The sequence below is a fragment of the Aristolochia californica genome, unplaced genomic scaffold (assembly GCF_029961685.1).
Source record: "Aristolochia californica isolate CCGP_79_NKW_82.1479 unplaced genomic scaffold, dmAriCali1.0.hap1 SCAF_9, whole genome shotgun sequence".
Taxonomy (NCBI): domain Eukaryota; kingdom Viridiplantae; phylum Streptophyta; class Magnoliopsida; order Piperales; family Aristolochiaceae; genus Aristolochia; species Aristolochia californica.
In genome coordinates this window covers 35,003,196-35,031,193 of record NW_027182290.1, presented here as the reverse complement: position 1 = coordinate 35,031,193, position 27,998 = coordinate 35,003,196, and the positions used below count along the sequence as shown (strand labels likewise).

Sequence of the window (27,998 nt, the reverse complement as noted above, 5' to 3'; positions counted from 1 at the left end):
GTTTCTAGGGGCGTTGCTACAGAACTTGGTTTCCAATAATAACCAAACTCAGTTCAAGATTGACACTGGGTCACAACCCGGAAGGTTGCAGGAGATTGCTATGTCAGCCTACTTCCAGTGTATGCTCGAGATTACGGATCGATGTTTATTCTTTAAAAAATAATGCTTCAACTCCTGTGGAATCTTTAACAGAAAAGAATAGACGAATTGTTGGTTTAGTGATCATGTGGTGCTCATCTGCTGCAGCTGCATGTTAGTGTGATCCATGCTTAAATTTTATACTAATCCTTCTATTACTGTGCTGTTTCTTATCACAAGGCTCACATCACTTTCCAGGCGAGTGAGAGATTGGGAGAGAGATGACAGAGAGAGAATCCAATCTTTTTGGTATAATGTCTTGAACATAATAGCAGCAAATCCTTAATTTAACTTTTGCTAATGCAATTCTTTTAAAGAAGATCTGAACTGGATGATAGGGTTCGAGCTTATTCACCATATTTAGGTAAGATACGAATAAAAGCACTCCCATATATATATGTATTTCATACAGGTCAGAGCTGGAGCAAAATGTTTGAAGAAGAATCACGAGCTGCGGTTTACTGCAGAGTCTTCACTGCAGTCTACAGTGAAGTATTCGCTAGACTCTTTAAATTTAGGGGCCTAATCTTCTTCTGATTACCGCCCCAGAAAGCCTTGGTAAGGAGGCTGTAAGTGTGCTCCGTCGGATGGAAAAAATCCCAGAAGAGAAACTCGTCAGGCTTGTCGCAAACAGTATACTCGCCGACTCCACATTGCCCCATTCCACGCAGAGTCCCGTCACCACAGCATGCGCTCGATACGTTGGAGTAACCTGCATATTGGATAAAAGAGAATTACTCGATAAGCAAATGAATCAAGAAGCAGAACTCTTAACTTGGTTTGATTGCGTAGGAGATATCTCCAATATTTATTTAATTGTTAGTTCTTGTCCCTACGAACCCAGCCTTCTCATAGCTGCATCAAAGATCTGAGTCGCATCCACAGAACCTTTTCCTTACACTCAATTTGATCAAAAGGATTTTAATAAAGAAGGTTTATGTCACTTCACCATGCCGCGTCTCACTCATGATGAAAGCCGCTGTGGATTTGCCAAACAGTTATTGAGAGGTAGAAATGTATATAGACATTCATCACTTACCATAACGCTGGGGAAGAGAACGGAGCAACATGACGGTATCGTAGGTTGCACCATAAGTGATATGCAACCCCGGGAAGTTCTTCGCCATCGCCTCCACCAATCTTTCCAACCCCAAATTATATCTCTGAGTCATTTGATTCATCTCTTCATGGCAAGTATCCACCGGCGCGTTAGTTAAAAGCATCCTCGCCGGAACGCAGCCGACGGGACCTAATCCGAAAACTGAAATTCGGCGAGCACCTAGTCTGTATATCTGCACGAGCCAGTTATTGGCTTCCTCCACCATAGTCTCTACGTAAGTCTTCGCGTCTATTTCTGACTCCGAGAAGAAGTAATACTGGAAGACGTCGTTGGAGCCCGACTCGAAGAAGAAGAAGGCCCGCTCGATGGTTTTCTTGTCAATTTTGTTCTGTTTCATTAATGCTTCGAACTGTTGCAGCTGGGTGGTGATTGTGGTTACTCCCTGTTTCACGTAGAAAAGAATGTCGTATGTTCATGAAAATAAAGAAGAGGTTGCTTTGTTTCCTGTTATCTAGCTAGATTCTGCTTTGCTTACAAAATTTGCGTTAGTGTCATTTAGGACGCCGCTTCCAGCACTTGCGAAATTGATGCCGTTTACAGGGTACTTGTTGAGATTTCCTTTTGCGATCTCCTGCTCAACTTCGAGGTAGGGTTTCTGCAGATCGATGCCCAGGAGCTCGCCTGCAGCGGAACGATTAGAACTAGTTGTAAGGTGCAGGGAAGAGCTAGGAAAGTGGAAGAAGAACTTACTGACAAAGTCTGTAACTGTTCTGCCGTTCGTAAACCTTCCCGTTGGATGGTGGAAGAAATTCTGACCGTAAGGAGGAAAGTCTGCTTGGATGGAACAATTTGGATTAAAATGGTTGTTTCCTGCATCGAAGATTGAATCACCAAACGTAAAAATCGCCTGAATGTTCCCGGCGACGGCGGGAGAAACGAATAAGAAGAAGGAGAAGGTGAAAAATGAAATTTTTTCCATAGGAGCACTCTTGTTCGAGACTGAAGAACGAGTTCGTACGCTTTTAAACGGAGAGAATAAAGAGAGAAAGAATGGAGGGGAAACAGGGACAAAAAAAAACTGATCTCACGAGCAAAGTGCGGCTGCTGGCCATCCTTTACGTAAAGAAAGAAGCTTTTCCGGTCAGTATTTCGTTGCAATGCCTGTCAGTTTTGCTTCCGATCGAAAGTTTCAGTTATTCTAACGAACGTTGGACAGCCATTAATGACCTCTCTATCTTTCTGAGTGAGTGAATCTTATTTATTTTTCCCACTAACTCTATTGTCGGTTCAAAACTTCGAATTATCAACGTTCCCATTCTCTCTCTCTCTCTCTCTCAGGGATCTTAGTCCCTTAGTCAAAGAATTTTTTTTTACAATAAATATTTTTTTCATAGGAAAAAATTGTCAAGGGATTTTTTTTTTCCATTATTTGATTTTCATTCATGGTGGCACAAACGGTTGAGCAGCTTGTTTGTGGTTTTCACATGACTTTGGTATATAGAATGGTTTCTTCGACTTGGGCGGGCTGGAAATTAATAACGGTGCGTGGAAAGGCTCTTATAGGAACAGCCAGTTTCCAGCCAATTTTCAGCCCAAGCCCATCATTATGCGGCCGAGGGCGTCAAATTCGAGAAACAAATACATGTGGACTTCACTCTGAGCTCATAGCGTGAGCGGTGATTCTGAAAGGCAAACAGTATTCAAGATTCAGGAGTTTCGACACATAAAATTCGGGTGGCATCGGCACGGTTTCTTGCAAATCCGTTTCCCTCCTCGATTTTTCAGTCACCTTCGAGCTTCTGCTACAATGGGTGGCCCGGGCGAGGTCCAGAATCGGGATCTGTTTTCAGAGGCAGCAGCTGCATCTGAGTCTCTCTACCATCTCCGCGACACATATTTTCCCACCAATCCCGATGAGAAAATTTCCAGATTGCAGAAAGAAGCAGTTCTTGCGCTTAGCCTTCTTGATAGCATTCCTCCAGGTATGTTTCTTATAGAACCTAGTCTCTAGTCATTTCACCAGAAACACTTCACAATCTTTTTGTTTTTGCCCGATGCGGAACTGTAAAGTATTTGCGTTAATTGGTAATTCATTGGTTCCTTTTGATGTGTTTTTTTCCCGTCTTGTGACTTGTCGGTTACTCTAACCTTCATTCAGTTGTGAGAGTATAGTGAGGGATGCGAGAAATGAGGAAGTACAGGAAGCAAAACTAGGATATAAGTTCCAGTTACAGTCACTAGTCTGGGTCATTCCATGCTCTTGTCTAGAATCTCTTTTTATCTAAAGGTTCATTTTAGTGTTTTGTTTAGTGAGTTCTTGGAAAATATTCAATCAGAACTTAAATAACACAAATAAAACTAATATGATAAAGCTGATATGGTACTTCCCTCTTTGTTGAACTGCTTCACAAACTACACAACAGTAAATTTCTTTACATGTGTTACTTTCTGGGTAGATATGCCATCTCAATTGGTTGTAACTCTTAAGCTGGTTTTAAATGCACGTCCCATGTGATATTGCAGAAGAGAGGAGAACATCATCACAGCGAGCAACTTACGAATTCTTGAGAGGAAAGATACTGGATGTTTTTCCTGATTATCGAAAAGAAGCTGAAGATCATCTTTCAAAAGCTGTATGTCATACAGCATTTTGTTCTGGCAGTTTAGTTATAATCTTTCCGGAAATTGTGTTGTAAAATGCAGTTGATGATTTCATGTTTCAGGTTAAGCTGAACCCATCTCTTGCAGATGCTTGGCTAAGTTTAGGTAATAGCCTCTGGAAGAAAGGGGACCTTACTTCAGCCAAGAATTGCCTGTTTCTAGCATTAAGTAAGGTAAGAGTGTGGGCATTGTTTTTTTCTTTCTTTCTTGTTTTCTTCTTCTTTCTCTCCCTCTCTCTCTTTTTAAAAGTTTTAAAAAGGTGTAGGCATTTTTGTTGGACTTTCAACTGAAACTGCATTTATCAATTATGTTGTTAACCTTTTTTTTCTGAAACAGGGTCCAAATAAGAAAATTCTCTGCCAATTGTCAATGCTTGAAAGAAGACTGGCTCAAGGTAAAGAGCTTATCTTATGACCTCTGTTTCTCGTGCCTTTAGTCTAGTGTTACTTCTTACTCTGTTCCTGCAGGCTCTGAGAATCAGGTTCAGATAGTTGAAGAAAGCATCAAACATGCAAGGGAAGCTGTATCATTGGACGTCAAGGATGGAAACTCTTGGTGTAAGACTTGATCCTTTGCCTAGTTAAGTGATATTTACTAGGTTAGCTCTCTATTGTTAATGCATTTGCTCACTGCCTCAACTCAAATCTCCATGGAAAGTATTCTACGAGAGGATGCAAGTATGTCATAACTTTTAAAGTTCTTATTTTAACATGGTCAATTTGCACAAATGCTATAAAGCATAGTGGGATTCTAATGTGTGATACCGTAAATGCTGAAGTTAGAAGAATTAAGAGAATATATGGATTCCAGTAACTATCGTAATGTAAATGTTAAAACAGGACGGCAGCCTCCATACCTGATCTCTGTCCTTCTTTCTTATTTCATCAAAATTGTATTAAGTTCAGATTAAAGGACAAACATGCCCTTACAAATAAATAATAACATACTACATTTTTTTGAATATTAGAAAATTCATTAAAAAGGTAACCACCCCCACAACAAGGGAGGAACGCCAATGGCACAGATACATTGGAACAACAAAATACATCCCTAGTTTAATTCGCTTTGGAGTCTCTATTCTACAAATGGTTTACAGAAAAGTCCCTCTCTAGTTGAAGAAGGTTAAACATTGCAAGCTTGATAAAAACATCCCAATTTGTATGCCACTTGCTATGTACATTACACGTCTATTTAGATCTTTTTATACCAGTGAGATGGTTAATAGAAGGAAAATAAAAAGGAGGCTGTCCAAAGAAAAAGAAAAAATGGTCAAATAATTTTTATTTTTGAATGGTAAAGAAAACAAACTTGTGAAGTTGGCATCAAAGCAGACACGTCCATGTCTTATTGGGCCTAGTTTTTACACTTTTTATTTTATACCCCATTTATGTTATCCACATCTCATGTCCATTATTAATTTGTTTAAGTTTGGATGTTGGACTAAGTGTTAGTGGGAATAATACCACATAGGATAAAGTCAGGAAAATTTTGTGTTTATTAGTTGGGAAAAACTCCTAACTTTAGCCATTTTGGGATGAACTTAAACCCAACTAAAATAAAACCTTTTGTTGAAGAATAAATATAGAAGAGTTTTACATGATTAAACAATTTTTTTTTTCAAAAATATAATTAAAAGAAAAATCCATAAACTTTGGGTTCAATTCAATCTACATAACATTTTCCTCTCTCCCCCTCTGACTTCTCCTGTATGTTGTTTGATTGCACAATGAAATTTTTAATCATTCAGGTGCACTTCATTATGTTCATTGGCCTTGACAGACAACTTAGGAAATGCGTGCCTTACTAGTTTTTTTGTCACTGGAGCATGGGATCACCAAAAACTTTCGCAAGCGCTAAAAGCTTATCAGCATGCTGTAAGTGGTGAAATTCTTTTTTTTTTTTTTTTTTTGTTAAGTTTTCACTGTAAATCTCCTCTGATGATTTTTGTGTTTGCAGTTGGCATGTCATTTTTGGTTGCAATCTATATATATATATATATATATATGTATCTGATGCACTATCACTGTTTTAGGTCTCAGAGTTCAACTGGTTTGGACCTATTTGAAGTCTTATTTATTCTTTCTTCTGGTTTCATATTTCAGGAAAAAGATGAATCAATGAAGTCTAACCCAGATCTTTACTTTAATTGTGCAACTGTAAGTGTGAATCTTTCGAAGTGCCTCATGATTTGTTGCAATGCACAAATGATGGAATCTATAATCTGCTGCTGGATTACTTACATACTAGAACTCATTGGGATTATAGGACCAGCTTGTGTCTCCAGGTCCTGCACATTGCTGATACCTCCTGGATAATCAATTGCTAACTAGTTTAGCTAAATTTGGTTTTACTTTTAGTATTATATTTACTTTTAATTAGTCAATTATTGAGTGCATTAGACATTCAAAAGTTTCTAGTTGCTTGAATCCTGCTATAATACTTTTTTCTTGAATTGAGTGATGCATTTAGTGCCATTCTAGAGCATACTGGATTCAATCTTTTACAGAGTTGTCAGATTGTTTTTCATAACCTCATTGGTTGCATTCCATTTTCTGAATATGTTACATAGTCATTGAGGAGCATTCAAAACATTGAACTCTATCTTCTCTCTATGGTCTTTCATGCTTGCAAAAGGTCCCATGTTTATTGATCTTTGTGTTGTTAAGCATGTCATCCTGTCTACGCTGAGTGTTTTTTCGACCTTATCACTATCAACTGGCTGTTCATATTTTAAGGTGAATACATATCTGGAAAACTATGAGAGGGCTCTTAGTGGGTTTGAAGCAGCTTCCCTCAAAGATCCTGGCCTCAATGCAAGTGAAGAGATGCAAAAACTGGTCAATCTTCTTGACAGGATAGAGTCTTCCATGAAGGTAAAGCACTTTCATTCCTATCATTTCTCTCTATGTCAAGTGCATGTCTCTGTATCTTCCAGGCTGCTTGTCTTAAAATTTTCCCTCTTTTGAAAGTGTTTTGCCTACTTGGCTTTGAGCAGTTATAATATTGTCATCTTGGGATGCATCAGCATGCATTCTTGAAGTTTTGTCCATTTTAAATCTTACCTGATAAGCACACTGGCTTAAAGCCTGGGTTGTGTTTACATATACTTGTTATCCTTCATCGAGAACCATGATGTTTGCTAGATCAGCTGTCATAAAACTATCTTCAGGTATGGATGGTTGCTTCTGATTTTACCTCTTTACTGGGTGTACTTTTAAAAAAAATTATTCCTTTTTAAAATATTTTCTGTATTTTCATCTCAAAAGAGTTAATATAGTTAAAAAAATAGCATTTTAAACCTTTGGAAACTAGTTAGGGACACACTATTACAAAGCCCAACCCAATGGGGTGATCAGTTCCAGTTGTACTTTGGTCAACTAGGTATGACTGCGGGTTGACCCCATAATAATGTCACCAATCCATATGAAGGAAGAAGATGGAGTACCACCCCTCTGTATCTCATTCGCTAGTGGGGGCAGGGCCCTCACTGTCCCCTTCTTCATGTGGAACTTCTGTATGCCTAAGGGGATGGGGGGTAGTCCTTCCTCTACTGGCAGAAAAGATAGGCCAAGAAGCAGGGCTCTGCCCCTTTCCACCATGTTTTGAATCATAGGGGAAGGATCCTGCTCCTTCCTCTTTCCACTGTGTTTCAGAATAATGAGGGAAGGCTCCTCAACATCCCGATATTTTAAGATGGTGGGGATCTTTCCCCTGTTGTTTCAAGGAAAAGGGGGAGGGGGCTACTATTCCTCCTCTCCCCCTTTTTGGCTGCTGGTTGGGGGGATTTTGATAGTGGGGAGGATGGGGCGGCCGTTATTGCCTTCTTCTTCCATGGACCCCCCCAAAATATGACAATGTTACCTGGTTGATTGGGCCAGTGTCCTCTTGTTGAATTGGCAAACTCAGCCTGATTAACTGGTTTTAACTTAATTCTTAGTCTGTGGGTGTTCTGACTTGCTGACCCAAACAAGGGATCAGGTCTGATTTAATCTGGTATAACCGACTAGTCTGGCCTAGGTTTTATAACCCTAGACATGCCCTTGAAAAATCCTGAATGTTACTTGTATCCCCTTACAGAGTCCATTAGGTAACTTAAACCTGGATGTGGATAAGACTGAAGACTCCTGAAAACATCTATTATGTCTCCTCTATAGCAGGTGACTTACCTTTCGTATGGTGCTATCTACCTCACATGGGACTGCTGACTGTAGGTAGGGAGTCTTCAGCAGGTCCCACGTCTGATTTGTGGAAACATATTTTTTGTTACCTTTTTTACATTAATTTAGTTATTTGTTTATGTTTTTATTCATTTATTTAACTAATGAAAACAGAAATCAAGGATTCATGTATCTAATTAACTATCTCAAGAGTGTCTAAATTTGTCATTAGATAAATTACGGGTGTCTGAATTTATCATGTCCAATGGAGGACAGTAAAATACACTCTCTAATTTTTTTTTTTTTTTTTTTTTTTTTTTTTTTTGTGTGTAGAAATTTATCTCCTTCTCTCTCCAGAGGTGGTTGGCAGTAGAAGTCTTTTTATCATGCTACTACATGTTTTGAAAGATCTTGAACATTTTGAATTGCTAACCACTTCACTTGCATGATACAATATCAGAAAATAAATCAAATTGCTGATGGGTTTCGTCTTTTAGTATTAGAGCTGATTCTCACCAACTGTTTTTTTAGAGTCAGACAAAGGCCAAGCGACTTGCTCAGAAAATAAATCAAATTGCTGTTGCATCATCCTTAGTTGAGTTTAAATGTAAGTATCACAAGTCACTAGCTGACAATCTCATTGTCTGTGGTCATCACGGACTTGAAGTATAATCCATTTTGTTTTGTTTTCTGCTTTCACCTTGAAGTGAGCTCACCACTCCAGAGAGCAACAATAAGCAGCCTAGGGGAAGGGTTAAACAGACCAGTAGCAGTTGTTGGAAAAGTGCTCCTCTTCATTAATCATGACAATATTTCTCCTTTGTGAGTGCTCTAATTCCAGTTTTTAGTCTTGGGTTGCCCGGTATTGATCTTTATTGTGATTCTTGTGTAGTGGTGTGCAGAAGTACAGTGAACATGCACATAATAAACAAAGCTACCGTTGCATCTTTGATCCATTTTTTATGAGATTGAAGACTGTGTTAGAGACTTTACCATTTGCTGTTCTCATTCTTCCAGTTTGGCCTATTGTAACCGCTGGTAGATTAGCTAGGGAGTGGGTGGATCTTCAAGCTCTCATTTTAATGAGCACCCCCTTCTCCTATAACTTAAATCTTTTGCTTCTACTAGGTTTTGAGGCATTGTATGTCTCTGTACTCTTTGTTTGTTTAATAAAAGCATCATCTTTCCAAAAGAAAAAGAAGCATAAGAGTATTGGATAACTATATAGTGCGTCATACAATTGTCATCTCATCAACTAATGTGCCAGTTATGCTGTAGAACTGCTCCAGTTCGTAGCTGGTGGTGTATGTTTAAAAAAATAGGCATTGGCAGCAAAATTTGACGTGTCAGGTGCTCCAAGATAGTAGGCTTTATGACTTAGTTGTAAACAGTCTGACTTTTTGCCTTTGCAGGTACTATTTGGTATGTGATTCAGATCAGATTTGTTTTGTACTGTCAGTATACGGGTTGCGAAGTGATGCTGTAAGCAGGATTTTCTCAGTTTTCCATTTGCCTTCTCTTCTCTTTCTCTCTCTCTACCTTGGATTGACATTTTTGTTTGCTATTTTTTTCAAATTATTTTAGAAACATTAGCATTTCAAGTTTTCAACAATATCTTAAAATTCCTCGTTCCTAGATTAGCCAATTATTTGGCTAATAAATTGGCAAAATTCGGAACCTTCCAACAATCTCTTGTTGTTTGGGAAGGCTTCCCCTTTTGTAATCTGCTTGTTTGAGCTCTCTTAATAAAGTTCAGCATCATTTCAAAAAAAAAAAAAATCTTAAAATTATTATGTGGGATTCAATGATGTATCCTTGTTCTCATTAAAAAGAAAGAAGGAGATTTATCCCTGTTCAGAATCTTAGAGCCTTCTCTTATCACTTGGGAAACTTCTAAAGTTTAGGTTGCTTACTCTTGTAGGATGTATGGAGTGCTCAGATTCTTAGTATTCGTGATAGTTGGTCAGATGTGCCGTTTTGTTGGTTTTTCTAAGTTCTAAAGTACCATTTTTTTTTCAACTCTTTAAGGAATATAATTTTCAGATTTACTTTTTGTCTACAAGCAACATAAATGAAAAGGAATTTGTTAATAAATTTAAACATGATCCGTCTAAATGTTTGGAGTTTCATGTGGCCTTCTAGCTTCTTCATTCTTTCAATGGTGTAAATATTAAATTTATTGTGGGTATCATCTTTTCTCTTAGATTAAAGAAGGAGATCAAGTAACCTTGATGGGACCTCACCATCGAAGTGTGGATTTTTCATGGAAAGACAAGGTATGTTACTATGCCTCTCATATCCTTTTCTCTGTTTGTCTTGTTTTCTATCTTGAAAGAGAAGTTGGTGAGAGGGAGGAAATATGGTTTCTTGGCTTACTACTAGTTTCTTGGAGGCCAATATTTGCTGATTGTAATGGGAAATAGTGTCATTTCCATGCAAAGATTAACACAAGCTCCTGTTTGTTTTGGAATTTAATTGAAGTTCTAGTAGTGCTGATGTAGCATGATCCTTCCTACTTGTTCCTCATGATTGGTAATATTCTTTTGATCAATGTGAAGCAGAGATATTGCTTTAAATCTGTACGTGTAGATTTCTTGGAGCAAATTCTTGTGAATGGGAAAACACCGGCTCTTCATCAATCGGTTCAAACGTCCTTCCTTGCCCAGCACAAGCCATGAACTGTCACTTGTTTGAGCGTTAGTCATGTAACCGTTGTTTATTTTGTTTCTTGTGATGTCTTTTCTTCTTCATTCTGCTCGTTAAACTGTATTATATTTTTATCGAAGTAATAGAAAAGCTTCAAAAGGATGTTCAAATATGATGCCTTTTAGGGAGAGGCTGATGAGAAAATAGCTAATAACTAATGGTGATTGTGGGTCCAATTTTAAACTTCTGACCTCCCATTCGATCTTATCCAATATAATATATACTAAGCGGAAAGCTCCTATGTTATCGCTGAGAATAAATTATAGGAATTTTACCACTTTTAACTCATCTGTCACCTTCTCTCACACTATCTGCGATCTCTCTCCTGTCACTTTTCTTACATTTGAAAAAGAAAATTTGATTCTCTTTAATTTTTTACACTAGTCAGTATATGTGCATGTAGCAAATTCTGACATAGATTTCTGGATGATATCTTGGAAGAATAACTCGTTTAATGCACTTTTATATCCGTAACCGACGATGGATCCGTTGATGAATTGATCACAATCCTCTTTTTGATCATCTATAAATTGTCTATCCTGTAGTTTTAAAGCAAAAAGCTGTACTCGGAGAGCCTAAATCGAGTCAAATATAAGCAAGTTTTAGCTAAAGATGGTACGTGATCTTTATCAAAGCTAAGAGTAGAAGACCAGCCTGGAACTGCCACGGGCAAGTGACTTAATAGCACGAGGCACAGCTAAGGGGTTTTGTGGACAAGCAGGAAGGCTTCATTGATGGTCGTGAAAAATTATGCCTGATCTGATCCATGCAGAATGACTCGCTTAAAAATTTAGTTTTAACCAATTTTATGTAAATCGATCCAATATGGTTTAATCGGATTTAATTACCGATTAAGCTGATTTTCAAAAATAATAATCAAGAAAAGTATTCTCTCGTTTGTGGAAGGGCCTCGTCATTTATGCTCAGCTTCGGTGGCAAGGATATTTATCCCGCCAGCATCCAGCTAGGGGAAGGGACCTGCTCCTCGATCTCTCTTTTAGCAGATAGAGAATAGGTAGGTGGGGCCTCCACCCTGAGCTTCCCTCTCTTTCCACCTGCGGGGAGCTCTCACTTTTTCTGATGTCCCGCCAGCATCCAGCCAGGGGAAGGGACCTGCTCCCCAATCTCTCTTGTAGCAGATAGAGAATAGGTAGGAGGGGCGTCCACCCTGAGTTTCCCTATCTTTCCACCTGCGGGGAGCCCTCCTTACTTTTTCTGATGGAACCATGATGAATCTGTTTTCCACTACCCTCGAATTGAACTGAGGTGAACCAGGTCTAAAAATTTACTGCGCCCACCAGCAGCCATCCATCTTTGACTCAAGATTTGAACCGAACAAGTCCCAGTTGCAGAAGCTAATGGATCTACTAGGCTTTATTCTATTCTCTCGGACTTATCAACAGGTCTTTGAAGCCTGCCATCCACGTGGGATTATTGTGCCTTGTTTGCACCTCTCAAGCTCTCCTTCTCCAGCGGCTCTTGCGGCGTCGCCTACTCTTACTGATATCAAGATGCTGTCTTCCTTCAGCTGTGTAATAATAATAAATGACAAGACAGGTGATCAAGACTGGAGTCTGGTGTGCTTGCTGAAACTCTGAGAACCTTTCGGTCAAGATCCATTATATGATTACTGTATTTTATTCAGTATTTAAATGTCTGATATGTATTATGGAGCTTAATATAAGTTTCTTATCGATCTTCGTATCTGAACTATGTCTCGTTCTATTTTCTCTCTATTTCTTATGAATCTCGAGAAATTTGTGATGTTTTCTAACCCTCGTGAATGAGTGATCCTGATTCCTTTTCATTCTGAGACGGGCTTATGAAACCTGAGTCCTTATATCATATGAACTATGAAGTCAGTGATGAGAGTAGAAAGAATTTTGGAGCCATTAAAAACAAATTTTCGTTTCTGTATTCGTGAATGGAAGACAGAGCTTTGACAGATCTAACAACCTTATTTTACGGCTAAGGTTTCGGATATTCAATCCATGATTTTCTCTTGAATCAAATCTGCTCTGTCGGTGAGCTGCACTGAGAAGAGTGTGTGATCCGTCGGTTCCGGCGGATCACAGAGTGAGCATGAGAAATCTCTCTTTCAGTTTGGAAGCTTTTATTTTACCTGAGTCTCTCAGTCATCACCAGTCAGAAGGAGAACTAACAAGCAACACACTTTGTTTGACCATACAAAACGAAGCAATGACGCATTAAGTAGTTCTAGTTCTAGGTCACAGCCGAAGTAGGGGAATGTTTACACGGTTTGTAGTTTGCTGATCTAGAGAACCTAAGTCGCTTGTTCATGAATCCATCTGGGTTTTACATGGATCGAGATGCCATTAATTTGCCGCCTACAAGTGATACTGTCTCCAGTCTGTACTGGTTAACATCAGCCATTAGAAGCGGCGACCTTCTCTTCAAACTCCAGAAAGTGTAATGATGCCGAAACGTATCGGCCGTCAAGTATCAAAACATGATGCATCTTAAACAGGGTCGTCCGATTCAGGGCCTGCTTGCCGGGTCATGTCCGAGACAAGCCAGGATCGGATGTATCTCATCATAGATTCGTCAAATTAGTCAGTCAACTTTTGCAGACATTGAAATTAAGAAAACCCCGAGAGTTGGAAGTGATCTACGTCAGTCAAAGTTGGTATGCCGAATGCAGCCTTTACTACGAATTTTTTGAGTTTTTTTGTGTTTTCATTTTTGAGATCGATTGTTTTCATGGCTGTCTACATGGGCAAGCTGAGAGGTAGCTTCCTGTCTCCATCTTTAAGAGTCCGTCCCTCATCGGCCTTGTATAAATAAATCCCAGTCTATCCGTTTCAACTGATGAAAAGCTCAAACAGAAATTGATCAGTCACAGAGAGAGGGAGAGAGAGAGTAAAGATATTGAAAGAAATGGAGTCAGATGGCAAGAACGGCTATCACATGAAAGGCGGCGAAGAGGCTTCGACGGAAGTCTATCCTGGCAATGGTGCTAAGGTTAAGCCCGTGGAATCGTATCCCATGAACGGAGGTGAAGGACCAACCAGCTATTCGCACAACTCTCATTATCAGGTACGTCACTCTCATATTTTCTCAGATCCTTTCATTCGTCAAAAATTGAATCTTTCCTTCGTCTTGGTCGTCATGCTAAGTAGCTAATGTTGAGATTTTGATGCTACAGGGAGAGGGCGTGAACGTTTCAAAGCAATTGATCAGTGAAGCCATCGTAAACAGCATTAGCCTGAAAGAGCTCTCCTCTATGGAGTCTTATCACATTGCAGATCTTGGCTGCTCTGTTGGACCCAACACCTTCTCCGTTGTACTGAACATCATCGGAGCCGTGGAGTACATGATGCTCAGCCTCGGTGCCTCCTCTAAAGTCTTGGATTTCCAAGTGTCTTTCAACGACCACGTGTCCAACGATTTCAACACCCTGTTTGCTTCTCTTCCTTCCAAAGGCCGTCGATATTTCGCAGCTGGAGTGCCTGGGTCTTTCCATGGTCGTCTCTTCCCCAAGGGGTCTCTTCATTTTGTTCACTCCTCGTATGCGGTTCACTGGCTCTCACAGGTACCCAACGAGGTGAACGATGAGAGCTCTCCGGCATGGAATAAGGGGAAGATTTTTAGCATTAATGCCAAACAAGAGGTTGAGGATGCATATTCAGATCAGTTTGCCAAGGACATGGAGGTCTTCCTGCAAGCCAGAGCAGAGGAAGTTGTTGCTGGCGGGCTGATGGCACTTACCCTTCCGTATACTAAAGGTCGTCTTGACGTCGAACAGGCTCTCTTTTACAAACTCTTCCGCATCTTGGAGCTAGCTTTAAACGACATGGCCGACAAGGTCGAGAAATCTTTCACTGCAATTTCTAGTTTCTAATTGTCTACTTTATATCTCTTCTTTTCAAAGTGAGTTCAAGATATCTGATGAAATATGCTCACTGAACCGTGGGGCTTTTCAGGGTCGACTGGATGAAGTAAAGGTGAACTCCTTCAACCTACCCATCTACATTCCCTATGCACAGGAGATCCAGAAGCAGGTGGAAAGAAGCGGATTCTTCACCATCGAGAAGATGCAGCCATTAACTTCTGCGACGCAGGGGTTCAGTTCCAGACTTGACGCTCGCCAATGCAGTATGATTGTGCGGGCGCCCATGGAAGGTATCATAAGCCAGCACTTTGGCAGTGAAGCCATAAAAGAAATCTTTGAGAGATACGTTGAAATAGCTGAAGAGAATTCGGAGTTCGTGGGACAAAGTGCAGCATTGACTGAAGACTTATTTGTGCTCCTTAAGCGCAAGGCTTAATACATGAACACACCTCTTCCAAACCTGCGAGATGCTTGTAACTTTTTTTAAAAAATTTGTTTAAACGTTCTTATGTTTTCCTATGTAACTTGTAATTGCTAGTCTCCTATTCACACAATAAAGTGAGACGTATCTAAAATTTCTAACTTTTATCTTTAAATGCCATTATTCTTTTTCTGCATTCCTCACTCAAGTGCGACACAAGAAGACTAGATGACTCAGGTTTGGGTAAAATCCATTACGATCAACCTCTAATATACAATGTTATCCTCTAATCCATTACGATTAGGGGTGGCATTGAACTGAGCCGGTTCTTGAGTAGCTCAAGCTCGGCTCGGCTCGAATAAACCTAATCTCAAATTGAATTCGAGATTGATTTTTTGGCTCGTTTACGAACTCGAATGAAGCTCGGTTCCTGAGCTCGTGAACCAGTTCGATTACATAAACCCAAGGTAAAATAAAGGACTCGGAGTCGGGACCAAAGAAACCTCTCCTGTCGGGATCGAAGGAGGAAAGGGGAACGCTCCCCCTACTCCAGCTTGTGAAAATTGAAATAGGGGCTGAGACGTTAGAGCCAATCAGACGATCGTGAGTAGGGTTGGCATCGAGCTGAGTCGAGCCCAAACCTGCCTATTTTTGAGCCGAGTTTGATTTAAATATTTAGAACTCGAACTCAAGCCTAAAATTTTTTATCGAGCTCGAGTCTAATAATTTTAACCGAGTTTGCCCCGGAGCTTGAGCTTCAACATTCATTTAAAACTTTTCAAAAGATACATGTCTCGAGTTTGTGTTCCAATATACATTTAACTTTTTTCAAAAAATACATGTCAAATAAATTGTATATAAAATTATGCATACATTTTACATAAAATTGGGAATGACCTTTACTTAAAATTAGGCATAAAGGTGGCATCGAATCCAGTTGAGTCCGAACATTGTTCAAGCCGAACATGATTTAAATATTTCGAACTCGAGCTCGAGCGACCCTAGCCTCGAACCTAAAATTGTAATCGAACTCAAGCCTAATAATTTTAACTGAGTTCGAGTTCGAGCTCTAGCTGAGTTTAAGCTTAACCTACATTTAATAATCTATATAAAATATATGTCAAATAAATTATATATGAAAATTTGCATACATTTTAAAAAAAGAATGATGGGGGATGTTCAGGATTGAATTTCAATAATGGATTAAAATGCACTATTATTAAGCTTTTTTTACTCCAAATGTTGTCTAGCTTGTTTTGTAATTTTTGAATCTGGCCATAAATTTACTATGGCTGGTTGAAAATTTATATTCTAGGAAAAACTAGAAATATTTTTCCAATGATACATATTTCAAAAAAAACCTTTAAATAAAATCCTATTATTATTAGTGACTTATTATAAAATTACAAGAAATAATTTAAAGTTTTCTTAGGAAACTCTTATTGCCTCTTCTAGGGAAATAAATAAAAATTAATAATCAATCTAATATATTACTATACTTACCGATACAATTTTAATCAAACAAAATGTCAAACACAAAATTGCAATGAAAATTGCCTCATGCTAAAAGTATTGCAACATCAACTGTCAAATATTTATTCAAAAAAATTCTATATGGTTTTCTAGCCCATCTTGGCAGGAAAATCTTACTTAAAAAATTATATGATTTTTTAATAAGAATTTTCAATTAAAAAAAAATTTACATAGAGCATGAGACATTAATAGTCCCTAGAAAGTTATTTCTACTAAAATGTATTTTCAATTTCTTCAAGAGCCACGAGGAAGGAGAGTTTTACGAATTTTTTTTTTTCACTTTATGATCTGGCACATGCGAAATCATCTTCGCATGGGGGGAGGGGGAGAGGAATTATTTCTCCCCTGAACTTAGGTATCTCTACTGGTTCTGGTTTTCCGCCGAGACGATGTAGAGGGAAAGGGGTTACGGCGCCGACGAGGACCTGTCATCGAGGATGACGGCTGTGACGGAAGTGATCGTGACAGAAATAGAGGCGAAGGCAAGGGGAGGAAGAAATCGAATGGACAACTACAGAGGCAGCCGGCGAGCAGTTGTCGACGGCGACGACAGCGGATGGGAGGAAGAATTTTTCCCCCCTCACTCTCATTCTAGCTCCCACTCCTGCTCCGGGTCCCGACTCAGCCCGTTAACGAGCCGAACCTGGATTCAGTCAAGCTCGGCTCATTAATTTAAACGAGCCGATCCCTGATCTCGAACTCGGCTCGAGATCCAGGGATACCAAATCGAACCGAGTCGACACCGAGCCAGGCTCGTGCCGGCTCGATTCGAAGCCACCCCTAATCGTGAGTGCCTTCTCCGGTTACATGTACTCTCCCCCCTTTTCGCTTGTTGTGTCTCTTTTTCTTTCTTCATGTAATCACCTACTGAAGCATCTGCTTGCGGACTTGTACTGGCAACCTCAAACCGAATCCGGGAAAGTAGGAAACCCATTTCTTCAGCCCGAATTCGCTTTTGTTCTTGTTTTCCACCCTGAGAAAGCATCACTGACTGACCTTCATTTTTTCTGATCTCTTATTTGCCCTCGAGCTACAACCTTCTTCATTACTTTGATTTTCATTTTGTTTTTCAAGTTGCAAACTTTGTCTCCCCATTTTTCATTCTCTCAGGTTTTTCTGTTATGTTTTTTTATTATTAGGCTTTGTTATTTCTGTAAGTTATGCTTTACACTGATTTTTTCTCAAATAAATGAGCAATCCTAGTTGATTGCATCACGGTATATGTATTTGTTATAGTGCTGACTACTTGTCTCACAATATGTGCATGTGAAAACCGTCAGGCTAACATAATTTCTTTAACTGTGATACAAATGTCATGTTCACTGCAGGAGTGTATTGCTCCAAACTTGAGGCTAAAATATCATAATTTCTTATGCCGAAACTTCTTCAGATATCCTGCCAAATATTGTGCAACTAGACCAAATCGAAAATCCCATCATACTTGTCGAAAATCTTCACTTTCTATTCCTTGACCTTTAAAGCAAATGTGCCTTGTGAGATCTTTTAGTTGGAGAGTTTGAGTGGAAGCACTCATGATGAAATTCTGCTTTCTCAAATAACCATAGTGTGTCCTTTGAACATGTAATGGCAGCTTTAAAGATAAGAGCTTAAAGAATCTAAACCAAATAGTCTTCCAGTGCTGCAAAAGAAGCATGTTAAGGTGCTCATGGCTAGAAAAGAGTAAATTTTGTGCAAATTTGTATTTCTTTGAAGCATGTTAAGGTGCTCATGGCTAGAAAAGAGTAAATTTTGTGCAAATTTGTATTTCTTTGAAGCATGTTAAGGTGCTCATGGCTAGAAAAGAGTAAATTTTGTGCAAATTTGTATTTCTTTTCACAATGTAACTACCATCTGTGCTCCAAAAAGTAATTATGAGAAATGATAGATAGTGGTGCTTCTAAAATACAAAATTGATGCTTAAAATATTCACTGTAGGTGTTCAAGCAGATTGAATCATGGCCATTTTGTGTGGCTTAGAATTTCATACTTGTGGTTAACTATTGATGGATTCATTTGTAGATAGACCATTTCATATAGTACATACATTATCAAATAGTTCAAGTGTGGCAGATACGTTTATGAGCATACATTGTCATGAGCTCTTGGCAACGTGCTACTAATATTTATGAGTTTCATTGTAGTCACACAACTGAAAAAGGTCAGTTTTTTTTTTGGGTTAAATAATGGACCTTAGAATTTTGAATGTTAATAATTATCGGAATTTTAATGCAGTGTTATTAAAATTATTGGACTCAAGTTCCATTACAATTTTAGGCTCGAGGCTGGGCTCATCTCGAGCTCAAATTTGAAATATTTAAATTAAGTTTGGCTCGAACATAGGCAGGTTCAGACTCGGCTTGATTCGATGCCACCCCTAAATTTACGATCAACCTCGATTTAACTACTATTATAACACATTCAAAACTTCATTTGGACTTCAGTTTTAGTTCAATAATCTCAATGCGGATTGTTCTTGGAGTTTCTTTTTACCTCCTCCTCAGTCAGAAAACTCTCATGGCGCTATCCTCACTTAGTTCTGACACTTTATGGATGGAAAGGGAGTCACCTTTCACGAACCATCAGTTCCGTATACTCGGATAAAGATGCCAGTTCCATTAGAGACGGCACTGCACGAGGCTATCATTAGTCATGGGAGGGGCGAGATCAATGTTGGTCTGCTGAATGCACCATTTATGTTGAAATTTTAAAAACATCGTTTCGTGTTTTTGTTGTATACTTCATATAAGATCTTTAAAAGAAATTTAGAAATTTCTTGGGCGAATTTCCTATTTTCATTGGAGAACACACAAGAAAATGGCTAAAAAGATATCTTAAGTTAAAAATTAGTAAAACTGTTCTTAAGATAAGATTTTTTAAGAGAGACGGATCAGAGTTTAAAATATAATCTTGAGTGCCCAGCGATGCATACATGCAGCCGCCCGTTGGTCAACTCATGCATAAGCGTAACAGCATACCGATTTTTAGTTGGAATGTTTTGTCTGTTGTGGTCAACCCAAGCGAATGGCTGTCCAAGTTGATCAAACTTGGCATGCTGAATTCAAAGTTTATTATTAATTTTTTTTAAGTTTACCATTCGGGCAACTAGTCGACATGAGTGGTGGACTGGCCTTTTATTGTTGCGGGTCAGAAAGTCAGAAAATGCAGACTGAGGAGGGCATCCATATTGTGGAAGCTAAGACGCAGCTTCATCAACAGCCTCATCATCGACTTGTATAAATACCACTCCATCCCCCTTAATTGATGAAGAACTCAAACAGAGATTCATTCATTAGACAGCAGTCAAATATGAGAAAGAGTGAAAGATCAAATGGCTTCAGTTGGGAAGAACAGCTGCTACATGAACCGTTGTGATGATTATTCGACAGGCGGAACAACGGCCAAGCCCGTGGAGTCGTATCCCATGAACGGAGGTGATGGACCAACCAGTTATTCTCACAACTCTCACTATCAGGTACATATCCTTTCACTCCTTAACTTCCTTCCTCTCGGTCGTCTTGCAAAGTGTCTTATGTTGTGAGTTTGGTGCTGCAGGGAGAGGGAGTGAACGTTTCGAAGCAATTGATCAGCGAAGCCATCTCAAGCAATGTTAGCCTGGAACACATCTCCTCTGTCGAGACTTATCACATCGCGGACCTTGGCTGCTCCGTCGGACCCAACACCTTCTCCGTCGTCCAGAACATCATCGGGGCCGTGGAGCACAAGCTGCTTGGCCTTGGTTCCTCTTCCAATGTCCTGGATTTCCAAGTGTCTTTCAACGACCACGTGTCCAACGATTTCAACACCCTGTTTGCTTCTCTTCCTTCCAAAGGTCGACGATATTTCGCAGCTGGAGTGCCTGGGTCTTTTCATGGCCGTCTCTTCCCCAAGGCGTCTCTTCATTTTGTCCACTCCTCGTATGCGGTTCATTGGCTCTCACAGGTGCCCTACGAAGTGAAGGATGAGACTTCTCCGGCATGGAATAAGGGGAAGGTTTTTAGCATAGGGGCTAAACCAGAGGTAGAGGAGGCATATTCAGCTCAGTTTGCCAAGGACATGGAAGTTTTCCTGCAAGCCAGAGCAGAGGAGGTTGCAGTTGGTGGGTTGATGGCACTTACCCTTCCGTATACTAAAGGTCCTGTTTACGTCGAACAGGCTCTCTTTTACAGGCTCTTCCACATCTTGGAGCTAGCTCTAAACGACATGGCCGACAAGGTGGATAAATCTTTCCCTATGACTAATTTCTAATTGCCTAGTATATATATCTTCGTTTCAAATCGATCTTAAGATATATCATGCTCACTGAATTGCTGGCATTTTTCAGGGTCGATTGGATGAAGTGAAAGTGAACTCCTTCAACCTACCCATCTACATTCCCAGTATGCAGGAGATCCAAAAGCTGGTGGAAAGAAACGGGTCCTACACCATCGAGAAGATACAGCCATTGACTTCTGCTGCGAAGGGATTTAGCTCCAGACTTGACGCTCGGCAATGCAGCATGATAGTGCGGGCACCCATGGAAGGAATAATGAGCCAATACTTTGGTAGTGAAACCATTGATGAAATCTTTGAGAAATACGTCGAAATCGCTGAAGTGAATTCAGACTTCGTCGCACAAAGCGCAGCGTTGACTGAAGACCTATTTGTGCTCCTCAAGCGCAAGGCTTGACAACTGGAACACTTCCGAACCTGTTCGATGCTTGGAATTTTGTTGTTACAATGTTTTGGTCCCTTTCAGGTGCTGGACCGCATCGGCACAGTCGCCTACCGCATGCAACTTCCACCAGAAGCCAAGATCCACAATGTGTTTCAAGTCTCCCAATTGAAGGCCTTCCAGGGAGACTCCCCATTGCTACACACCCCTCTGCCACCGCTACATGAAGGCTGGGTCCTTTCTACTCCAGTGCAGGTGTTGCAGGCTTGCCGCATTCAGGACGATTGGGAGGTTCCAGTGCAGTGGGCTGATGCTGACCCCAGTGACACTACATGGGTGCCCTTAGCAGCTTTCAGGGCTCTCTACCCCTCTTTCGAGCTTGAGGACAAGCTCATTCTCCAGGAGGGAGGTGGTGTTGTGGACTCCATAACATCCCGAGTTATCAACAGGCGTCAGAATTAAATTATTTCCCTTTCCATGTATGTTAAATTTGGTTTGGTTTGGTTTGGATGTAATTTGGCGTGAACCAATTGACCCATGGGTCTAAGTTGTATTGTCGTCCCCAAACATATTTATTGGGATGGAAAGCTGATGAAGGCAAGCATTGAGTAAATTAATTTTAGCCTGGTCGGATTCTCCCTCAGAGGTCCAGGTTGAGCTTCCTTCAAAGCTCAATCCATTCCATTCCGATTCCACCATTACACGTTCAAAGAACAGGAGTTCTCTTCCAGCGTCAACAGTCAATCTGGAGGAAAGAGAGGGAAGAAGGGTGACGAGATCCATGGCCTGGGAAGATCCCAACAGCTTTCTGACATAAGCTATTAATTTTAATTTTTGTATGGACTATTGCTATGGTACCAAAAATCTCATTTGTTTTTTTGTTATTTCCAGAAAGACATATTTAATACATATAATTAATAACTTAAAATTTGATTATCATTAAACTATCTGCAACTAATGTCCTAGCTAGCAGTAGTGGTCACTGGGGGGACAATTTTCTCAAGCCAAATTCAACAAGTAAAAAATGCTAATGCATATCATATCGACCAATATATGATGTAGCCGAACTTGTGCAACTTATCTGGTACAATTGTTCGCTTTTGTACTGGTCTACATAAGTCTACTCGCTAGTATGCTTCATTATATTATTGTGCATTTACATGGCTGAAAAAATATCTTTAGTTAGAAATTAGGGAATTTCACCAAAATAACCATTTAAAACAACTTATTTTGAAAAACAACGATGTTATCAAATTATTTTGAAAAATAACCCAAATTGACCTGACCACTACACATTTGTACAGTCAAAGGCGACACGTAAGCTTTGACTACTTACATGTCTCCACATCATCGGTGCAGTGAAGTTAGAAGAACACGTCATTTGCCACGTCATTATTTTGCAACGTATTCTGCCAAGTCAGTTGCCACATCATTAAATGATAAAAAATTTGAAAGTTTTTTTTTAAAAACTTTAAAAATCAAATACACTTTTATTACCTTATATCTAAAATAATAAATTATTAAAAAATCTAATAAATAATTAAAAAATTAAATCTTACTATTTAACATCATTTTATATCAATAAAAATATTTATTAATTAAAAAAATTATCGTTACACTTTTTATTTCTTTATATTTTAAAAAATAAAAAATAAAAAAAGTATTCCATTTAGAAATTTAAAATATTAATAAATAGAAAAAATATACAAAAAAATGTTTAGAGTTTAAAAATACAATTTATTTGTATAATTTTTATCACATTATTTAAAAAATAAAAATTTATTTAAAAAATATATTATTTAATTTAAAATCTTACAACACCTTTTATTTTAAATTAAAAATATTTATTTACTTAAAAAATTTGAAAATTTTACTTAAGTTTAAAAAGTAAATGTACTGGTACACATTTTATTACCTTATTTTTAAATTAATAAGTTATAAAAAATCATACTCTTACCTATTTTACACTTTTTTATTATCGATTTAAAAAATATTTTAATTAAAATTTTTGAAAATTTTAGTTTTGAGTTTAAAAATCAAATTTATCAATAGACTTTTTATTACCTTATATTTAAAATAATAAAAAATAAAATAATTATACTAATTAATTAAAAAATCTTACTCTTACTAATTTAACATATTTCATTATCGATTTAAAATATTTTTTAATTTTTTAATAATGAAGGGGGCATCAAGGGCGAGGGTGAGGCCGAGCGACGGTGAGCGGGGAGTGGGCGAGAGGATAGGAAGCCGAGGCTGAGCTGCGGCAGTAAGGGAGCGACGATAACGAGAGGAGAGAGGTCGAGCGGCGGCAGCAAGGGAGCGACGAGAGGGCGAGAGAAGAGGCGGCGAGCGGGTGAGAGAAGAGGGGGCGAGAGGAGAGTATAGGAGAGAAGGCCGAGGCCGAGCGGCGGGGAGAGGGCGAGAGGAGAGGGGGCAAGAGGAGAGGAGAGGAGAAAGATGAGCACGGAAAAAAAAGTAAATTTGATTTTTTTATTTTTTAAAAAAAATATTCAATTTTTATTTAATGACATGGCAGCTTATGTGGCAAACAATGTGTTCATCTAACTTCACTACACTGATGACATGGCAACTTGTGAGCAGTCAAAGTTTACGTGTCACCTTTGACTGTATACATGTGCAGTGGACCGGTCAAAGTTGGGTATTTTTTTAAATAATTTGTTGACGTCGTTGTTTTTAAAATAAGTTGTTTTAAATGGTTATTTTGGTGAAATTCCCTAAAAATAAATAAAACTGATTTTTTAAGATTTTTGAGGACAGGCGTATCAGATTTTGAAATAATATTAAGTACCCAATGATTCATGCATGTGACTCATGCATTGTCGTAATAGCATGCCAAGCACCAAATTTTCGTTGGAATGTTTTGTCTGTTGTGGTCAACACTGGCATGTCAAACTTGGCAACTAGAATTTTTTGAGTTCATTAGGGCAACTAGTCCGCATGAGTGGACTCGCATTTTATTGTTGCGGGTAAGCAGGTCAGAAAATGCGGACTGAGGAGGGCATCCATATTGTGGAAGCTAAGACGCAGCTTCATCAACAGCCTCATCATCGAGTTGTATAAATACCACTCCATCCCCCTTAATTGATGAAGAACTCAAACAGAGATTCATTCATTAGACAGCAGTCAAGTCTGAGAAAGAGTGAAAGATCAAATGGCTTCAGTTGGGAAGAACAGCTGCTACATGAACCGTTGTGATGATTATTCGACAGGCGGAACAACGGCCAAGCCCGTGGAGTCGTATCCCATGAACGGAGGTGATGGACCAACCAGTTATTCTCACAACTCTCACTATCAGGTACATATCCTTTCACTCCTTAACTTCCTTCCTCTCGGTCGTCTTGCAAAGTGACTTATGTTGTGACTTTGGTGCTGCAGGGAGAGGGAGTGAACGTTTCGAAGCAATTGATCAGCGAAGCCATCTCAAGCAATGTTAGCCTGGAACACATCTCCTCTGTCGAGACTTATCACATCGCGGACCTTGGCTGCTCCGTCGGACCCAACACCTTCTCCGTCGTCCAGAACATCATCGGGGCCGTGGAGCACAAGCTGCTTGGCTTCGGTTCCTCTTCTAATGTCTTGGATTTCCAAGTGTCTTTCAACGACCACGTGTCCAACGATTTCAACACCCTGTTTGCTTCTCTTCCTTCCAAAGGTCGACGATATTTCGCAGCTGGAGTGCCTGGGTCTTTCCATGGCCGTCTTTTCCCCAAGGCGTCTCTTCATTTTGTCCACTCCTCGTATGCGGTTCACTGGCTCTCACAGGTGCCCTACGAAGTGAAGGATTCGACCTCTCCGGCATGGAATAAGGGGAAGGTTTTTAGCATAGGGGCTAAACCAGAGGTAGAGGAGGCATACTCAGCTCAGTTTGCCAAGGACATGGAAGTTTTCCTGCAAGCCAGAGCAGAGGAGGTTGCAGTTGGTGGGTTGATGGCACTTACCCTTCCGTATACTAAAGGTCCTGCTTTCGTCGAACAGGCTCTCTTTTACAGGCTCTTCCACATCTTGGAGCTAGCTCTAAACGACATGGCCGACAAGGTGGATAAATCTTTCCCTACGACTAATTTCTAAGTGCCTAGTTTATAAATCTTCTTTTCAAATCGATCTTAAGATATATCAAGCTCACTGAATTGCTGGTATTTTTCAGGGTCGATTGGATGAAGTGAAAGTGAGCTCCTTCAACCTACCCATCTACATTCCTAGTATGCAGGAGATCCAAAAGCTGGTGGAAAGAAATGGGTCCTTCACCATCCAGAAGATGCAGCCATTAACTTCTGCTGCGAAGGGATTTAGCTCCAGACTTGACGCTCGTCAATGCAGCATGATAGTGCGGGCACCCATGGAAGGAATAATGAGCCAATACTTTGGTAGTGAAACCATTGATGAAATCTTTGAGAAATACGTTGAAATCGCTGAAGTAAATTCAGACTTCGTCGCACAAAGCGCAGCGTTGACTGAAGACCTATTTGTGCTCCTTCAGCGCAAAGCTTGACAACTGGAACACTTCCGAACCTGTTCGATGCTTGGAATTTTTTTTTCCTATTTTTAAAGTTCTTATTGTTACCGTTGTAATTTGTAATTATTCACATGTCATTACTTTGTTATATTTAAAATATGCCATTATTTTTATTTATTCACATGTCATTACTTTGTCATTTTTAAATTATGCCATTATTTTTATTTTATTATTTAAAATGTGAAGATTTTGAAAATCTCAATTGAACATGAACATGAATACACGTAATAATAAATTTATGTAGATAAAAGGGTTTTAAGTAATTTAATGAAATTTGATTGTTAGATCAAAATTTTGGGCGCGTCTAAGTTTAGATGGACCTAGGTCGATACTCTTTTCTTCCTTACAATGGTGCCATTACTATATTATATTTATAATTTTGTCATTACCTTAATTTTATTTTTAAAATATATAAAAAAATCTCATATGAACTTAAACATGAATATATGGCATAGAAAATAACTGTTGAAAAAAAAATTGATGTTATTTAGTTCAATTAAATTTTAATGGTTGGAACAAGTTTAGGGTGCACCTAAGCTTAGATCGATTTTTCTCTTGTCAAGCTTCAAGACACTGTTTTCTCTCCCATTCATTTAAGGAGAAAATAGTTGGATGTGGATTTCAATCTAATGAGACTAATGCCAGTCATGTTAGAAGGAAAAAAACAAAGAGAGTGTTGACAAATTAGGGTAGAGTTTGATCACCTGAAGAGGCGGTTAATGAAGAGTTAAGTTAAGAAACACTCATGTGTGTAGGGGTGACATGAGTAATAAATAAGGAAAAATTCCAAAGAGATGACATAAAATTGTAATTAGTCAAGTTGGTGTATGTCCTCTTATGTTTTTTTCTTTTTTCTTTTTAAACATTTAGCCCTAAGGGCATTGTAGTCATTGTAAAAACCTTCACACAACTATAAATATAGCCTCAAGGAATGGGTAGAGCATTTAAACCTCTTCCTTTTAGCTCAAACTTGTCCATACTCTTTTTTCTCGTTTGCTCCTCTTTCTCTCCCTTGGTTTCTTCTCTCCTCTCCCAAGAGATACAATTCCTTTTTTCTCTGCTTCCCTTGAGATCTTTTGTGTTTATGTCTTGTCCCTAGAAATCAACAAGTTATTGTCCATGAAAAGTAAAATGTATGTTGATTTCTTCGTTTAATTTATAGATACATGAGTCATGTTATATTACAATGTATACTTCAATAACATATTCAAACCATTTTAAGTAAAAATAACAAATATTACGTATGATAAATTAATTTTACTTCATGGGCTTAGTTATTAGTGGAACTTCCATCATAAGCAGAGTAAGAAAAAAATTAAGCCCCATCAAACACATTGTCTTTGTGCTTTAATTGGGTTGTGATGAAAGAAATAGAATAACAAGGCGAAGAAAGAGGATGTATGAGTAATAATGGTGCTTTGGCTTAAAAGCAATGAGATACACAAATAAATCACTCACAAAAAGGTTCAAGAGATGGGTACTTGGCAAAGAAGTTAGGCCAATCGTTTCATATCGTCCCACATGAATACAATCCATGAGCTAATTTTAATTTCTTTTTACAGAAATTAGATAATTACAAAAGAATTTTGCTGCCCCAAGGTCTCATTACCTATGTGGTTTGTGTGCCGGAAGAGGACAACAGGTAGTGTCAGGGCATCGATATCCTATTGTACAGTTTTCAGTCATTGAGTGGGGCATGTTCTCCGGGCTCATATGGAGGTGAAAGTGGAAAAGTTCAAAGTCTTCCTTATTGGATGTTGCATTTTGATAACATTGGACTGCTATGTACACTTGGTATAGAGAGTGTGGAGGTTATCCCACCACACTTACCACTTTTTATTGAGGGTTTCCCTTGAGGATTGACAATGGTAGTGCCTGAATATGTTTTAGGGGGAGGTTCCATGTGAATAGATTTCTAGGGATTGTATTTTAAAATCTTAATTTTATTTTACTCATTTCTAATTTCTATTTGCAGAGACATTCCTTCATAAATGTCAAGAACTTTAGTAAGCAAAATATTTGACATAGTACGGTGTCAAAGTTTTTTATATGTATTAGAGAGGAGATGGTATGTATTTAACCTGAAGTATATTTTTGTTCAAATGTACTACTAATGTAATATATTTATACACATACATGTCCTTCTAAATGTGTAGACTACAACTTGCTATGATATTGAGAAATTTCAGTTTACTTATCAATTCGAGTACGAGTAGACTTGTGAATTTGAAGAGTAATATGTAAGTATAACTTTCTTATAAAAGGAAATTTTATTTAAGAA

The 27,998-nt window shown here is 38.8% G+C and overlaps 5 protein-coding genes across 8 annotated transcripts; 4 read left to right on the top strand and 1 right to left on the bottom strand.

Annotated features, from left to right (window-relative positions):
- Nucleotides 1-620: 620 nt before the first annotated feature.
- On the bottom strand, nt 621-2,177 carry LOC137940873 (GDSL esterase/lipase 6). The gene is made up of 4 exons (XM_068785993.1): nt 1,949-2,177; nt 1,734-1,879; nt 1,178-1,640; nt 621-850 (listed from the first exon to the last, which is right to left on the bottom strand). The coding sequence occupies exons 1-4, from the start codon at nt 2,175-2,177 to the stop codon at nt 621-623; spliced, it is 1,068 nt and encodes a 355-aa protein (XP_068642094.1).
- Nucleotides 2,178-2,882: 705 nt separating this feature from the next.
- LOC137941515 (uncharacterized) lies at nt 2,883-10,887 on the top strand. 4 transcript variants are annotated; one of them, XM_068786964.1, is made up of 13 exons: nt 2,883-3,180; nt 3,722-3,831; nt 3,922-4,032; nt 4,196-4,253; nt 4,327-4,416; nt 5,639-5,733; nt 5,962-6,015; nt 6,595-6,732; nt 8,554-8,623; nt 8,724-8,838; nt 9,429-9,498; nt 10,221-10,292; nt 10,575-10,887. In XM_068786964.1, exons 1-13 carry the CDS (start codon nt 3,006-3,008, stop codon nt 10,692-10,694), a joined length of 1,278 nt encoding a protein of 425 aa, XP_068643065.1. In that variant the 5' UTR covers nt 2,883-3,005; the 3' UTR covers nt 10,695-10,887. The 4 variants fall into 4 exon arrangements, with proteins under 4 accessions (XP_068643065.1, XP_068643066.1, XP_068643064.1 ...); XM_068786965.1 differs by having other exon boundaries at nt 8,548-8,623; nt 10,606-10,887; XM_068786963.1 differs by having other exon boundaries at nt 8,548-8,623; nt 10,578-10,887.
- Nucleotides 10,888-13,620: 2,733 nt separating this feature from the next.
- On the top strand, nt 13,621-15,011 carry LOC137940872 (loganic acid O-methyltransferase-like). Its single transcript, XM_068785992.1, has 3 exons — nt 13,621-13,779; nt 13,889-14,548; nt 14,667-15,011. The coding sequence occupies exons 1-3, from the start codon at nt 13,621-13,623 to the stop codon at nt 15,009-15,011; spliced, it is 1,164 nt and encodes a 387-aa protein (XP_068642093.1).
- Nucleotides 15,012-19,930: 4,919 nt separating this feature from the next.
- Nucleotides 19,931-21,642, top strand: LOC137940871 (loganic acid O-methyltransferase-like). Its single transcript, XM_068785991.1, has 4 exons — nt 19,931-20,001; nt 20,082-20,741; nt 20,851-21,171; nt 21,265-21,642. The coding sequence occupies exons 1-4, from the start codon at nt 19,951-19,953 to the stop codon at nt 21,640-21,642; spliced, it is 1,410 nt and encodes a 469-aa protein (XP_068642092.1). The 5' UTR covers nt 19,931-19,950.
- A 2,786-nt stretch (nt 21,643-24,428) lies between these two features.
- On the top strand, nt 24,429-25,693 carry LOC137940870 (loganic acid O-methyltransferase-like). The gene is made up of 3 exons (XM_068785989.1): nt 24,429-24,499; nt 24,580-25,239; nt 25,349-25,693. Exons 1-3 carry the CDS (start codon nt 24,449-24,451, stop codon nt 25,691-25,693), a joined length of 1,056 nt encoding a protein of 351 aa, XP_068642090.1. The 5' UTR covers nt 24,429-24,448.
- Nucleotides 25,694-27,998: the final 2,305 nt, after the last annotated feature.

Bases quoted from the DNA above. Each gene is read 5' to 3' on its own strand.
- LOC137941515 (XM_068786962.1), top strand. From the start codon at position 3,006: ATGGGTGGCCCGGGCGAGGTCCAGAATCGGGATCTGTTTTCAGAGGCA. The intron at 3,832-3,921 runs GTATGTCATACA...TTCATGTTTCAG, and splicing joins AAGATCATCTTTCAAAAGCT to GTTAAGCTGAACCCATCTCT. The intron at 4,033-4,195 runs GTAAGAGTGTGG...TTTCTGAAACAG, and splicing joins TGTTTCTAGCATTAAGTAAG to GGTCCAAATAAGAAAATTCT.
- LOC137940872 (XM_068785992.1), top strand. From the start codon at position 13,621: ATGGAGTCAGATGGCAAGAACGGCTATCACATGAAAGGCGGCGAAGAG. The intron at 13,780-13,888 runs GTACGTCACTCT...TTGATGCTACAG, and splicing joins CGCACAACTCTCATTATCAG to GGAGAGGGCGTGAACGTTTC. The intron at 14,549-14,666 runs GTCGAGAAATCT...GGGGCTTTTCAG, and splicing joins TAAACGACATGGCCGACAAG to GGTCGACTGGATGAAGTAAA.
- LOC137940873 (XM_068785993.1), bottom strand. From the start codon at position 2,177: ATGGAAAAAATTTCATTTTTCACCTTCTCCTTCTTCTTATTCGTTTCT. The intron at 1,641-1,733 runs GTAAGCAAAGCA...TACGTGAAACAG, and splicing joins ATGACACTAACGCAAATTTT to GGAGTAACCACAATCACCAC. The intron at 851-1,177 runs GTAAGTGATGAA...TCCAATATGCAG, and splicing joins TTCTCTTCCCCAGCGTTATG to GTTACTCCAACGTATCGAGC.
- LOC137940870 (XM_068785989.1), top strand. From the start codon at position 24,449: ATGAACGGAGGTGATGGACCAACCAGTTATTCTCACAACTCTCACTAT. The intron at 24,500-24,579 runs GTACATATCCTT...TTGGTGCTGCAG, and splicing joins CTCACAACTCTCACTATCAG to GGAGAGGGAGTGAACGTTTC. The intron at 25,240-25,348 runs GTGGATAAATCT...GGTATTTTTCAG, and splicing joins TAAACGACATGGCCGACAAG to GGTCGATTGGATGAAGTGAA.
- LOC137940871 (XM_068785991.1), top strand. From the start codon at position 19,951: ATGAACGGAGGTGATGGACCAACCAGTTATTCTCACAACTCTCACTAT. The intron at 20,002-20,081 runs GTACATATCCTT...TTGGTGCTGCAG, and splicing joins CTCACAACTCTCACTATCAG to GGAGAGGGAGTGAACGTTTC. The intron at 21,172-21,264 runs GTGCTCCTCAAG...GGTCCCTTTCAG, and splicing joins CGTTGACTGAAGACCTATTT to GTGCTGGACCGCATCGGCAC.